The sequence below is a fragment of the Aquarana catesbeiana genome, linkage group LG01 (assembly GCF_042186555.1).
Source record: "Aquarana catesbeiana isolate 2022-GZ linkage group LG01, ASM4218655v1, whole genome shotgun sequence".
NCBI classification, from domain to species: Eukaryota; Metazoa; Chordata; class Amphibia; order Anura; family Ranidae; genus Aquarana; species Aquarana catesbeiana.
This window is the reverse complement of record NC_133324.1, coordinates 821,314,523-821,329,863: the sequence shown is the minus strand read 5'-3', so window position 1 is coordinate 821,329,863 and position 15,341 is coordinate 821,314,523. Positions and strand designations below refer to the sequence as shown.

General features: G+C 38.6%; 1 protein-coding gene across 3 annotated transcripts in view; it reads left to right on the top strand.

Moving 5' to 3' along the window:
* The window catches only part of PDGFRA (platelet derived growth factor receptor alpha), a 40,249-nt gene extending 31,087 nt beyond the window's left edge, over window positions 1-9,162 (top strand). For all 3 annotated transcript variants that reach the window (XM_073608437.1, XM_073608439.1, XM_073608438.1), the window contains exons 16-23: window positions 206-372; window positions 892-1,001; window positions 1,094-1,216; window positions 1,667-1,778; window positions 2,614-2,713; window positions 2,821-2,926; window positions 4,511-4,746; window positions 6,808-9,162. In XM_073608437.1, the coding sequence (XP_073464538.1) occupies window positions 206-372; window positions 892-1,001; window positions 1,094-1,216; window positions 1,667-1,778; window positions 2,614-2,713; window positions 2,821-2,926; window positions 4,511-4,746; window positions 6,808-6,955 (1,102 nt within the window). In that variant the 3' untranslated portion in view covers window positions 6,956-9,162. The remainder of the gene's footprint in view (window positions 1-205; window positions 373-891; window positions 1,002-1,093; window positions 1,217-1,666; window positions 1,779-2,613; window positions 2,714-2,820; window positions 2,927-4,510; window positions 4,747-6,807) is intronic.
* The last annotated feature ends 6,179 nt before the right edge of the window (window positions 9,163-15,341 follow it).

Below are 15,341 nucleotides of genomic sequence, written 5' to 3'. Positions count from 1 at the left end.
AATGTATTTTTTGGATGAAAACGAAATTCTGAAACGAAATATTTCAGTGTGCACATGTTTAAATAATAGCATGTTACTTGGATTAAAATGCTGTACATAATTTATGAATTACAAGTTTGTAGATGCATGTATGTATCTGACCTGGATTATAAGGCACCAATAAACAGGTAAACAGGTTCAAATGTAATTTCTTTTTCTATTGCAGCTATGTAATTTTATCTTTTGAAAATAATGGTGACTATATGGACATGAAGCAAGCTGACAATACCCAGTATGTTCCAATGCATGAGATGAACGAGGTGTCTAAGTATTCTGATATTCAGAGGTCCTGGTATGATCGTCCAGCATCTTACAAAAAGAGGCCTATGTCAGGTAAATGAGCCTATAGGTCAAATTTAAGTAAATAGGCACCTGCCTCAGCTTTTCATAATTCTAATATTACAAATGAGTATTACAACAGGAAAATTATTATCCTTATTGGTTTCAGTGCTATGGTCTGGTTCTTTACAGTAGACACCATCTTCACTTATAATTTATATTTTAAATTATAATTTAATTTTATAATAAAGTCATGTAAATTAAGGAAATTTCATTAAACACTTCTCATGACTGAACATTTTTGAGAAATGGCTGTTATGTGTATTATTGTTGCCGCATATACAGTACATACTGTATATTATTGTATCTACTCACTAGGTCAGCCTCTTCCCATCCTAAAATGGACAACACAGCCATTCCTAATGTATTGAATAATATATCAAGTTTATAATATATAATATGTCAAAGTACCAAGACATAGTTGTGTTTTTAATGTATAACTAGAATAGCTTTTTAACAATTCCTCAAATCTAGCAGCTGACCATATAATGTTTCTAATTTTACTTTAAACAGAGGTGAAAAACCTTTTCTCAGATGAGGGCTTTGAGGGTTTGACAATGCTGGATTTGCTAAGTTTTACCTACCAGGTTGCCAGAGGCATGGAGTTCCTAGCTTCAAAAAATGTAAGTCAATTTAACATACTTATTCCAGAGTTGTTTTCTAATCCACTCCCTGCAAAGCCCCTAATTTCTCTGTGTTGTTTGTCCTCATACAGTGTGTGCACCGTGACTTGGCAGCTCGAAATGTTCTGCTAGCACAAGGAAAAATAGTCAAGATCTGTGACTTTGGTCTGGCCAGAGACATCATGCATGACTCTAATTATGTTTCAAAGGGCAGCGTACGTATCAATTCTACCCTTGCTTTACCGTTTAACACAGATAGAAGATTATAATTTTCATGGCCATGCTTGATTGTAGAGCACTGATGCTTGGTGGAAGTGTAGGTCAGAGTAAATTACATGTCATTTCTCTAACATATGCAAACCCTAAATCACTAGCTCAGTTTAGCCAGGCACACCCAAAGACTGCCTAGGATAAATGTTTTACTCTATACACAAACAAGAGCTAGTCCTGTAAATATTTGTTGAGATTATATCCTTTGCTATATTATGGTCTATACTAAGCTGTCCGCATCTCAGGGCTAGTTACAAGGAGACTTCAAGTGATGCCACATGCTAAAAACATCCCTAAATGTTCCTTATAGACACATCTTGTTGGCCTGTCTGGTTATTTGTATAAAGGTAATGACTTGGGCTTCACTGTTGCATTTATATTTCTCTGCTCTGCAGACTTTTCTTCCCGTAAAATGGATGGCACCAGAAAGCATCTTTGATAACCTCTACACAACCCTGAGTGACGTGTGGTCATTTGGCATTCTTCTTTGGGAAATATTTTCTCTTGGTAGGTGTTTATAACTATGATGTTACATTAGTGGAAGGAAGTATGGGTACCAGCATTGTGTGTACCTCATTACACTGAGAAATGGTATACTGCATTGTGATTATACTTAGAGAAAAGTACCTAAAATGTGCAAGGCAAAGATTTTTTTGGGCATCAGCAGCGCTGTGAAAAACCATGAGCCTTGTTTGACCCATTGCTGTTCAGTGGCAGAGTAAATACTATGGTATGTGACAACCTCAGCCACTCACAATATTTTTTCAGCTTTGGAGGTCTATACGCGATATAGCTTTAAAGCAAATTGGTGGGGACCAATACATACTAAACTAACAATAGGAATAGTGAACTGAGAGCATTGTCTTATCAGCACACAACCACAACATTTAACCCAAAACAAATGTATGCTTTTTTCTGGTAGGGCTCCCACCAGACTTTTTATTAGAGGTCTAGAAGGAATATACTTTTACTGTGTGCTATCGTTAGAAAATCCATGATGCGTTGTCACATTTGTGGCCCCAAACTACTATAGTCCCTCCAGCACTGCTACTGTGTCTCCAATGACTTGAATTAGAAATACCTGCACCTGTTTGCTTCCATCTCACACTGCAATGTGTAACCATCTGAAAGCTGCTCAATGCATATCCAATTTGGTAGGGCAGTAGATGATGCTAAAGTGATGAATGTTAGGGTAAGCGGTGTGGTATGTGGTCTTGAGTACTGCTGCTTTGTTATGTCCCCCCCCCCGACAGATTCATACTAGAAATGTTGGGTTAACATTGATCAGAGATGCCTATTGTGCATGAAACAGCACCCTTATTCATTTTTCTTTTGTGTTAAGGTGGAACACCATATCCTGGGATGGTAGTGGATTCTTCATTTTATAACAAGATCAAAAGTGGCTACAGAATGGCAAAACCAGAGTATGCCACACATGAAGTGTAAGTATATATGTGTAATAAAATTGCCCTACAAAGTATTTGTATGTTGTGCTGCTGGTAATTATGAAGACATCTTAATTTTTCTTTTAATTTTCTTTAAATTCCAGGTATGACATTATGGTGAAATGCTGGAACAGCGAGCCAGAGAAGAGACCTTCCTTCTACCATCTGAGTGAAATAGTTGAAAGTCTTCTACCTGCAGAGTATAAAACGGTACAAAGACTTTTTGTAGCATTAGTGTCTGCTGCATGTAATATGTTAACAAATTTTCAAATGATCTAGTGCAATGACAAACCTTAGGCAGTCCATAGATGAGTTGAACAGAAAAACAATTGACTCGATTGACCCACTGAGCTATTGTATTCTGACAGCGGGGAGACTATACTGATCAGCATTGCATGCTAAAGCCTGCAGTGCTGATCGAGCAGGGAAAATACGACAGGGTGGTTTTACTGAATTCCATCTCTAAATCGACTTCTATACAATCTCCTTACCCATACATGGATTGAAATTTGCCTGGTCCCTGCTGAACCAGCCAAATTTTTGATCCATGTATGGCCGGCTTTACAGTACTATAGAAGAAAAGAAACAATTATTTAACAAATAAATCTTTCCTCATTACTTCATTTCACATACATTTAAGTTAATTAAATTTTTGCAATAAGCTTCACTTTTATCATTCAGTCTTTCAGTCTCAGAAATTCCTTTAGAGAGACTTTGAGATAACCCCTCCATTTCCAAAGGCAGTACCAGTTGCACAGCTTGAATAAGGCTGTGTTGCAGGAACCAGCATGATTCCTGTGCGGGTTCCCACATCACATGTTACTCACAGGCAGTTCACACGGCACTCTGCGAACCGTTGCAGGTGTCAATAGAAATGTGAATTAAACATATGGGCAGATAGCGGTACTAGCCAAAAAAAACATATTTTCTGATGTCAAGCTAAGGGGATATAATTAAAACCTCCATCTAACAGTATAAAAAAAATGAAGGTCTCAGTTTAATACACTTGTAAACATAGAGGGAAATCAAACACTGTAAAAAAAATTATTTTAAGAGTGGTTTATACAGTCATTTATGAAGTGCCAATATAAGGGCATCTGTAGCAATGACTACATTTAAAGAGGAAGTAAACATTGCCTCTTTTTTTTTTTTGCTGACCTGCAAAGTAAAGTCATATCACATACTAGCACATAATGTGAAACTTACCTGCAAATGAAGACCTCTGTCACCGCTGGAGGCCACATCCATCTTCGCCCTAATTCCTTCAGGGTCCGCGGACTCCTGCAATGTGAATGGCCAGAGCCGCATGACGTCACTCCCGCTCGTGCTGGTCACGGCACAGGGCTCTGATGGGTGGCTGTTCCTCCAGAACGCATGCGCCAATGACATCATCGGCAGCGTATACAGTAAATATCTCCTAAACAGTACAAGTTTAGGAGATATTTACAGTACCTATAGGTAAGCCTTATTATAGGCTTACCTATAGGTACAAACAATCCAGGGAAGTTTACTTCTTCTTTAAAGAAAGCTTACATAGAGGTAAAAGTAGACCTACCTAAAAGTACAACCTGAAAAGATCCCAGAATTGCAGAGGGCAGCAGAAGAAGCTCTCACATCTGTGTAAAATAGACTACGAAAACAGGAAATTGTAAGCAGCTTATCAGTTTTTAACCATCAATAGAGTTGTAAGCAAATGGATAGTTAACTGAACATGCCTTACACAAACTCCCCTAATGGTGGGGTCTGTTGTTTATAAAAGTTCTCCCCAACTTATGAGCATCTCTTTTTTTACAGTGCTATGAGAAGATTCTCCATGACTTCCTGAAAAGTGACCATCCAGCTGTAACTCGTATGGGTTGTGAAACTGACAATTCCTACATTGGGGTGACTTACAAGAATGAGAACAAAATGAAGGACAGAGAGAATGTATTTGATGAACAAAGACTCAGTGCTGATAGTGGTTACATCATCCCTCTTCCAGATATTGATCCTGTATCAGAGGATGAGTCAGGCAAAAGAAACAGACACAGGTAATTACAGAAAGTTTATTTTATTTAAATGTCTTAAAATGTGCTTAATTTAAATAGTGGACACACCTAATGCCCCGTACACACGGTCGGACTTTGTTCGGACATTCCGACAACAAAATCCTAGGATTTTTTCCGACGGATGTTGGCTCAAACTTGTCTTGCATACACACGGTCACACAAAGTTGTCGGAAAACTCCGATCATTCTAAACGCGGTGACGTAAAACACGTACGTCGGGACTATAAACGGGGCAGTGGCCAAAAGCTTTCATCTCTTTATTTATTCTGAGCATGCGTGGCACTTTGTCCGTCAGATTTGTGTACACACAATCGGAATTTCCAACAACAGATTTTGTTGTCGGAAAATTTTATAGCCTGCTCTCAAAATTTGTGTGTCAGAAAATCCAATGGAAATTGTGTGATGGAGCCTACACACGGTCGGAATTTCCGACAACAAGGTCCTATCACACATTTTCCGTCGGAAAATCCGACCGTGTGTACGGGGCATAACCCAGATTGGACTTGACGTTGACTTAAAGTATAACTAAAGGCAAAACTTTTTCTTTTATTTTGGACAGAGCAGAGAGGGATTAGAACACCTGTCAGTTTTTCTTGCTGTCTGTGCCCCCATTCACCCTCTTCATTTGTCCTATTTACCATTAGCATTGAAAGTTAAAGTAAAAGAAAATCCCAAATTTTGGGTTGTCCCCAGAAAAGTAATAGAGGGGAAATATTCCAATGGGGACACTAGTTCTGGTGGCCTGGAGGTCCCCAAGGGTATCCCTTAATTTTCAGGGATTTCCTTTCACTAAAGCCTAGTACACACTATCAGTTTTTTTTGTTTAACCCAGTGGGTTGAATGGAAAAAAACTGAAAATCCAATGTTAGTACAGTGATCTCCCCCGCTGAGCTATTGTGTTCTGAAAGGGGGGCGTCCTCCCTGCCTGAACATTCTGGTCAGTGCTCTCAGCAAAAGGGCTTTAGAGCGCTGATTGGGAGCCGGTAGGCTGCTGGTTTTCCAGCATGCTTGTCTGACAGAAGCCAGCTGAACGTCCGGCTTCTGTCAGACTGGCTGCCACACACACGGGTCGAATGATGGCTGATTTACATTGAACCGGCCGATGACTCCTGGCATTCGGCCCGTGTGCACTATGCTTTATTGTTTTGGTCTATGGGACAGAAAGTCAAGGTAAATCTCCCCAATGGGACACAGATGGCAAAAAATAAACCAACAAGGGGTTATAAACCCTTCCTTACTCTAGCCAAAAGAAAAAAAAAGTTTTGCCTATAGTTCTACTTTAAGTGTTTGAATGAGAAGAAGTTAATTAAAAGGAGATCAGACTTGAACTAGTGAGTGTAACTGGTAAATTACCTTCATTATAAAAGCCCTTTTTATTCCATGTGGCTGCTTTAAATCTTGATTCAGTCTACTTCCAGGATCCATTACTCAACATATTCATCTCCATTGGTTGTTGTAGAGCAATAATAGACTTTTGTGTGCCTACCACCTAATGAAAGGAGTCTGGCATACTAGAAAAGTGGCTGGACAGGAAAGCTAAAGGGCTAGGTTACATGGGCATTTTGCTTCTTACATCAGCTTATAAAGTACTTTTCATAAATGCAGAAGGTAGTATTTGAACCAGAAATTATAGAGCATTATCCACTAAAACATAACTCTGTCTGATCTTATACTGGCCTCCAAAGTGCAAAGCACATGGGTAATTTTATGAACATTCCTATCACCTCTCAACCAATTTTTTTAGGGAAAGGTTAGAACACCTGTCAGGTGTTTATTCATGACTAATTTACTCTTTGGGAAATGTCTTTACTTTTCTACCCCCTTGTCACCTGACAGATGTCCTAACCCTTCCCTATTCCCTGCAATAAAACAAGATATTACCGCTCTACCTCTGCATCCAGTTCAGGCTGTTGGGAAACTCCAGTTCTAAATTCAAGGCTCATGTTAGCCCCTATATAAAAGCAATCCTGCAAAAAAAAGTCATGCACAATTGCCTTGTTTATGAAGCTCTTTGTATATTTATATATTATACTTTTAATTTCAGTTCTCAAACATCTGAAGAAAGTGCAATTGAGACTGGATCCAGCAGCTCGACAATTGTCAAGAGAGAGGATGAGACCATTGAAGACATTGAAATGATGGACGACATTGGAATAGATTCTTCAGATCTAGTTGAGGACAGTTTCCTCTAGAATACGTACAGCATCCTTTCCCCTAATCATTCCATAGAAATAACAGGAGCAAAAGACATGACATCCAGGGATTTCTATTTTTTTACTCAGAAGACCACTTTATTGCAATGGACAATATGACAAGGAACTGTTAGCCTTGCCAACCACATGGTACTTTCTACTTTATTTTTATGCACCTAGAACACAAGTAGGAACTGGAATCAATGGCCATAACAAAGGTCAACTTCCTGAGCTCTTCCAAGTTACATTTTTTTTTATCATGCGGTACATCGTAGCATCTCAGTATATCCTTCCTATATTTTTTTACATTGGAAAGACCTTTAAACAGTAGCTATGTGTTTCAAGGGCATTCTGGCCTATACAAAGCAGGCATCAATCAGCAGCTGGATTTCATCTGTGTAATTATGTAAATAATGAAAATATAAACTTATTATATGAACTAATGTGAACAGACCACTCAAGACTTCTGCATGCTGTTCCTTTACGTTGGCTGCTGTTAAACAACTGACAAACACCTTTTAAACCACTTTAAAGGACTGATGAAGACTTATAAAGTATACATTTCTTTAATGAACTTTAACAAAAGTTGGTGTAAAAATTATGAGGCTTGGGCCTCAGTAACCATCAGCGTTCTCATAACTATTGTTCTCTGCAAGTAACGCAAGTATTTACATTAATATTAGAAGTATTTTTGGTAACCCATTGTAATAAATTGAAATTAATATTTTTTTTTACAGGGGACTTTAGGTATTACACAAACTAACATAAAGTCATGTGGTGTTGTGTCTGTGGATTAATACAGATTATGAAATAGTGCTTAAAGCAAGATTCTGCTAACATGTGGTAGAAGTGACTTTAGGTTTGGCAGAATAGTGTTGACCACTAGAGTTTACATTGATTAAGCATAGAGAATAGAGCTAGCTCTGGCTTAGCATTTCCTACAGTGTTACAAAGTAAACCAAACTAATACTAAGTATTTCTAACTGTATTATGATACACTAAACTGATAATCAGATTGTATAGGTCTAGATTTATGTGTTAATGGTACGGATGGTGTCCTTTAAATGAGCTAAACAAGCATTAATTGGGTAAAAATATATTAGTGACAGTGATGTCATGACTATTGTTAGTTAAACAAGTCTAGAAGGGGGCCCAGAGTAATAATAGCCTTAAATGACTTTACTGAGTGGGGTTCTTCCACTGAAAGAGTAAGCCTATGCACTTCGTTGACCTGTAATGGATATCAGAAGCCTAGAATTTGATGGGGAGGGAAACTGTATAGAATGTATGGCATGATATCACAAAAGATGACTTCAGGACATTTTATGAGCTTGAGCTAATCCTCTAGCAATAGACAACTGTGAACATCTATGCTTCTTTAGGTTATAACACACAAGTTATAAAATACAAAAATATGAATCATTTCCCTGATATTTAAAATATACAATTTTTTATAAATTCTCAAAATTTTAAGTACGGTTCCTAAACAGCATGTGGCATTGGACTTTTAAAAACTGTAGAGTGTTGATGCCTATGTTGTTTTTGACATGATCTAAAATGGTCATGCAGGAAAGGTTGTTTGCCATGAAACATCTACATTGTCTTATTATATAATTATGAAATGATTCAATTTTATTTACTAGCTATTAGCATTAATTAGCCACTGCTAAATACTGATAACAATCCATATGACATGCAATATAAACTGGAAACTGGTTCAAAGAACCAACCAAGTGGACCAAATCTACAAGATTGTTTAATATATTATGCAGTGTTAGGGGTGATGGTTCCATGATACATTCCTTTTATTTACCGTATTGGTAGTTTCTTTTTAGTTCAATAGAAAGAAAGTTGAACTAATTCAACTTTAAATGCAATATTTTTTTTATTTTCCAATGAACACTGCTATCAGGAGATACTTCTACGAAATGTGTTTTGTGTTAAAAGTCCTACTTTGCAATGAAGGACGTAAGCTATGATGATGTTATACATCAATTTGTATATTTTATTACTATATAGTCCTTAAATACTGCCAAAACAATTATGTTAAGCTGTATCACTGCCTTTGTTTTATTTTTATTTTTTTGTTTTTTTTGTTTGTTTTGACTGTGATGTACTCCACAGATGTGTTAACTGTTGCACTTTTAAATGTCCAAATTTATATTTTAGAATAATAAAAAAAAACCCTATGTGTTTTATAAACAGAATGAATGGAATGTTGAATTGTGACTAAAGTGATTTAAAAAACAAAAAACAAAGCTGTGAACCAATCACTGTCATTTAAAAAACATAAACCTGGAAGTTTCACCTGCAGTAAATGTTTTGTGAATGTTAGATTCAATACGTTATAAATATACCTCAATTATTTCGGAAGTTTTATATATATATATATATATATATATATATATATATATATATATATATATATATATATATATATATATATATATATGGTTAGGGTTAGGGGGTTAGGGCTAGGGGGTTAGGGTTTTCCCTTGAAGAACAAGGTTAGGACTCAGGGATTGGAATAGGGACCTGCTCCAAAGGTCAAAGGTCAGAAGGCGTTTCCCCAGGGGTCAAGGGTCATAAGGCGTGTCTGACCCACCCCCACCAAAGTGTTCCGCCTACCCCAACAACTAAGTCGGGGAAAATGCTTTTTAAGGTTTTAAGGTATTTTAAGGTTTTCCCATGGTTTGGCTGAAGGATCTTAAAAATGGAGAAAATTGAGTAGTAGAACTGAGAAACTAGCAGGGGCAAAGACAACAATAAACACCCAACAAACGTTTTAATTCTTCCTGACACAACTAGAAGTGCTTTTATTGTCGCTGGCTATGTCCCTGTAGGAAATGCTGTATTTAACCTAGTTCTCTGTCCAAAGATCATAGAGCAGTGGTTCTTAACTCCCGTCCTCAGGACCCACTAACAGGCCAGGTTTTAAGTATTATCTCGGGGAGATGCAGACTAGAATACTGCAATCACTGAACAGCAAATTATATCACCTGTGATGTATTTCAGTTATCTTGCAAACCTGGCCTGTTAGTGGGTCCTGAGGACAGGAGTTGAGAACCACTGTCATAGAGGAAGTGGAGGAAATTTATTTACCAGGGAAGCAGACATTAATGGCAAACTGGTGGAAGTTCCAACTTACTTTGTCCCCTCTGGAGAGATTTACCAAAGCGAAAGTCATATACTGTACACAGTGAGAAGGGGAAAGAAGGTATATATTAACCATTGTTCAATGTGGACGGGAAAGATTTTATTGAAAGAAGTTGGTGTCTTTTTTGTCAGTTGCATAACAACTGCCTCAGAAGCCTACATGGAGGCAGAGAAAGGACACTGAAAAGTCCTTTTCAACAGAAGCAGCACCCCTAACCATCCAATGCTCTCCCCAATACTTGCCTACCCCTTCCTCCAACCATATATGCTATCCTAGCTGGTAATAGCAATATACCGTATTTATCGGCGTATAACACGCACCGGCGTATAACACGCACCTCAATTTAGGAGGGAATTTTAAGGAAAAAAAACTTTTAGGAGGGAAGTTGAAGGGAAAAAAACTTACATTTAAATGCCCATCATTGCAGCCTTCTCAGTGCAGCCTTGCCCCAGTCCAGCCTTGCCCAGTGCAGCCTTGTCAGTGCAGCCTTGTCAGTGCAGCCATGTCAGTGCAGCCTTGCCAGTGCAGCCTTGCCAGTGCAGCCATGTCAGTGCAGCCTTGCTAGTGCAGCCTTGCTAGTGCAGCCATGTCAGTGCAGCCATGTCAGTGCAGCCTTGCTAGTGCAGCCATGTCAGTGCAGCCATGTCAGTGCAGCCTTGCTAGTGCAGCCATGTCAGTGCAGCCATGTCAGTGCAGCCATGTCAGTGCAGCCTTCCCCAGTGTCCAGTCCAGCCTTGCCCCAGTCCAGCCTTGCCCCAGTCCAGCCTTGCTGAAGCCTGTGAGCTTCAAAATCGCCGACCGCGATTTGAAAATGGCGCCGCCGGCGCCGAAATACACAGAGCCGGTCCTCGGCTCTTCTCGGCGGCTCTCGTTTACTTTCGGTTTCACTCGGACGGTGAGCGGAGCTATCTGAAACTAGCCGAGTATACTCGGCTAGGTTCAGGCGGCGCTCGAGTGAAACCGAAAGCCGCCGAGAAGAGCCGAGGACCGGCACTGTGTATTTCGGCGCCGGCGGCGCCATTTTCAAATCGCGGTCAGCGATTTTTTAATTCTGACAGGTCAGGATCGCAGGGGATCGGCGTATAACACGCACCCGCGATTTTCCCCTGATTTTAAGGGGAAAAAAGTGCGTGTTATACGCCGATAAATACGGTATATAGTTCTCTTCCATGTATACAATTTCCCCATTCCTTCCCTACAACAGCTTTAACCCCAGGCTCTTCTAAGTTAGCATTCAATGATTATCCCAATGTCTTGACAAGGGATACCATTAAAATTTCCCCCATACAGATCTACTTCTCAAAGCAACCACCTCTGTGCACAGCTGGAAAGCAGAATCTGTTTTCTTCTGTGTTCTGTATGATTTGACAATAAATATAACAGCATAAGAGAGCTGTAAGGCATAATGGTAATCCTATAATACGATAGCACCATCATAGGCAGTTGAGCTGGTGCAAGCCATTGGCCTGGGTCTTATCAGAGGAAACCTGAGATACCAGCTCTTTATACCTGGGCCTAGAAAAGCCTACGACCACTATGTTTAATTCTAGTGATACTGTAAAATGCTAATTTTCCATTTTACAGGGTGCACAGATTTTTTTCACTAGGAACATGGGTAACTATCCTAAAGGATTTAGGGTGCAACTCAGTGGTTAGATAGTGGCATGCTTTCTAAAAGTATGTTATATCCTCCAGCACCAGCCATATGATATACCCAAAGCACTATCATAATATTTCCTTCACCTTAAAGTGTATGCATAGCCAGAACATTTCCTTTTAGTTTTGGATAGAGTGGGGAAGGAGAGATTTCTCTTCATTTCCTGTCCTAAGTCGGTAGCAGTAAGTGAGAGGAAATCTGTACAATGCAAGGTGCAAGACAGTTGTCACAGGAACAGTTTTTCTTACTAAACTTTTTGCCCATACTTCTTGCTCTGGAGACAATTGTTAGATTTTACATTTTCCATCACTTTCTATACCGGTCAGAACAATAGGAATAATGACACAGACACTAATAAAACCTGCCAAGGGATCTAATTCTTTTACATTCTATTCCAGTCATGTCAACCTCAAAATAAAAGGGGGTAATCAGGGGTGATACCCCTTTTAGTAAGGTTCCTTCCTTGGATTGAAACAGTGAGTGGATTGCTGTACCCCCATTATAGCCTGTCATGAAAGGAGTCTCATGCAGAGGCCTAATGAAACTAGGCTTCCATTAATATATGCTACGTAAGATCCAAGATATGTGGCTACCACAGTAAAGTTGCTAGGTTGTTTGTGTGGTCATTCCTTTATGTTCAGTGATGGGCCTCAAGCCAGGAGAATGTGAGTAGCAAAAAATTGTGGAATTTCAATCTATATAGATGTGTATTCATCTCTGAGCAAGAAAGAAATGGGAGGAGCAACTGGTTGGCTTGGCATGAGCTAGTGGCCAATCAGGGATGCTTACAAGTTGGCCAAACTTAGTGGAATAAATCATGTCTACCGAGAGCCACATTTACATTTTGTTTTTCGAAAAATAATACATTTAAGTAATAAACATAGTAATGATGTAATGATTGCAGTTTACCACATTTCATCCCAGAAAAAGGGATTATAAAGCATTTAGATGCAAAATGATGTATAGATGTGTAGCCTTTTTTTTTTTTAAACAGGAGAACAACTGGGGCCTCATTCATTTTAAAACATTAAATCATAACTCCAGTGTGGTGGAAGGAAGCTTAAAAGTGTAAAAAAATATTATTCACCAAATTCTATGTGAAATACATCACTTTGCATGGACTTTATTTTTGATTTTGATTTTTTGTTTCACCTTTTTTATTTCACTTTTTATTTCCTTGTTGGTAGTACACTAGGATTTAATATTTTGGGCACTCAGTTTATGTAGCAATGTGTAGTTTATTATTATGAGCTATTATTGATCAATTAGATTTGTTGTCACTTTATTGATGTGAACACAGTGCCACTATTTTTTCATTTAAAATACCTTTTTATTTGATCAATGCACATTGCAGGGATTATAACAACCTTTGTTGCAAATTCCTACCTTTAGTTATTCTGAAGAAATCACTGTTTGTTCCTCTGTGCCTCTGTGCTGAGTGGGTCTAATGGGAGTGGTTTCATAATTATCAGTCAGCTGTGCAGCTGCTGAGCAATAATGAAGAAAGCTGCTGGGCCTGCATCCCTTTAGATGTGTTCCTATTGGACATATCTCACCAAAAATTACATTTTAGTGCACACTTCTGGGAAAATTGGTGAGCCAATCACACAAGCAGGAAATGATGTTTCTGGGGGGCGGTCAGTACACATTCTGTGTACAGAACAACTCCAGGTTGCCATATTGCATTGCATTTTCAGAAAATGACAGCGGCTGCAGATTGAAAAGGAAAGGTAATTTTTAATAACATTCAATTACAATATGATTTGTGTCACAGTTGTATACGCTATATTGTTTTTTCTGTATTTGCTATTTTTTTCCACATGAAAGTGGAGTTACCCTTTAACCACTTCAGGATTTACCCCCTTAATGACCAGGCCATTTTTTGCAATACGGCACTGCATCACTTTAACTGACAATTGTGGGGTAATGCGACCCTGTACCCAAACAAAATTTATGTCCTTTTTTTCCCCCACAAATAGAGCTTTCTTTTGGTGGTATTTGATCACCTCTGTGGTTTTTATTTTTTTGCGCTATAAACAAAAAAAGACCATCAATTTTGAAAAAAAAAACAATATTTTTTTACTTTTTGCTATAATAAATATCCCAAAAAAATTAAAAAAAAACAAATTTCTTCATCAGTTTAGACCAATATGTATTCTTCTACATATTTGTGGTAAAAAAAAATTCGCAATAAGTGTATATTGATTGGTTTGTGCAAAAGTTATAGCGTCTACAAAATAGGGGATAGATTTATGGCATTTTTATTATACATTTTTTTTTTTTTACTAGTAATGGCGGTGATCAGTGATTTTTAGTGGGACTGCGACATTGAGGTGGACAGATCTGACACTTTTGACACTTTTTTGGGACCATTGACGTTTATACAGCGATCAGTGCAAAAAATAGCCACTGATTACTGTATAAATGACACTGGCAGGGAAGGGGTTAACACTAGGGGGCAATCATGGGGTTAAGTGTTCCCTAGGGAGGTGTTTCTAACTGTGGGGGCAGTGTACTCACTGGGAGTAGAGAAATATTGCTGTTCTTGATCACTAGGAACAGACAATCTCTCTCTACTCCCCTGTCAGAACCAGGATCTGTTTGTTTACATTGACAGATCCCCGTTCTGGCTCTCTGTGGAGTGATCGCAGGTGGCTGGCGGACATCGCGGTCACCGGCCACGCGCATCGTCTCTGGTGACGTGACGCGGGCCTGCTATTTCTCGTACACCTACGGTGATTCGCGCAGCCGAGCCAACCTGCCGCAGTATAATGACAGTGGCTGGTCAGCAAGCGGTTAAAATAACTTAATCCCATTACTATTTGGCCACTTGATGGTGCTAAGTATCTTAGATCTCTTAGATTGTAAGCTCTAACGAGCAGGGCCCTCTTGACTCCTACTGTATTAAAGTGTATTGTACTGTCTACCCTCAAGTTGAAAAGCGCTGCGTAAACTGTTGGCGCTATATAAATCCTGTGTAATAATAATAATAATAATTTGCTATTATACTTAGCACCATCTAATGGCCAAAAGCAGTATTTTTCCATTTTAAATCATTCAAAATCTTTGATCAACACAAGCTAATAACAGCCTATTACAGTTCTGTTTTTGCCCCATTCGCCAGACCGAATTGTGCATGCACTTTGGCTAGGTGAATTTCTATAGAATCTTGGTTTATAAATACACACCTTTGTGTCCTCCAACACTTGCAGCATAGTAAAAACATAATTATGTAGTGTATACATATATGGACAACCAATAACAAGTATCACCTCCTATAAACTATAAAACTATCAATTATAAATATATAGGGGGTTATTTACGAAAGGCAAATCCACTTTGCAGTACATGTGCAAACTGCACTTGAAATTGCACTAAAAGTGCACTTGGAAGTGCAGTTGCTGTAAATCTGAGGGGTAAATCTGAAATGAGGGGAAGCTCTGCTAATTTTATCATCCAATCATGTGCAAGCTAAAATGCTGTTTTTTATTTTACTTGCATGTTCCCTTCGGATCTACAGCGACTGCACTTCCAAGTACACTTTCAGTGCAATTTCAACTGTACTTTGCACT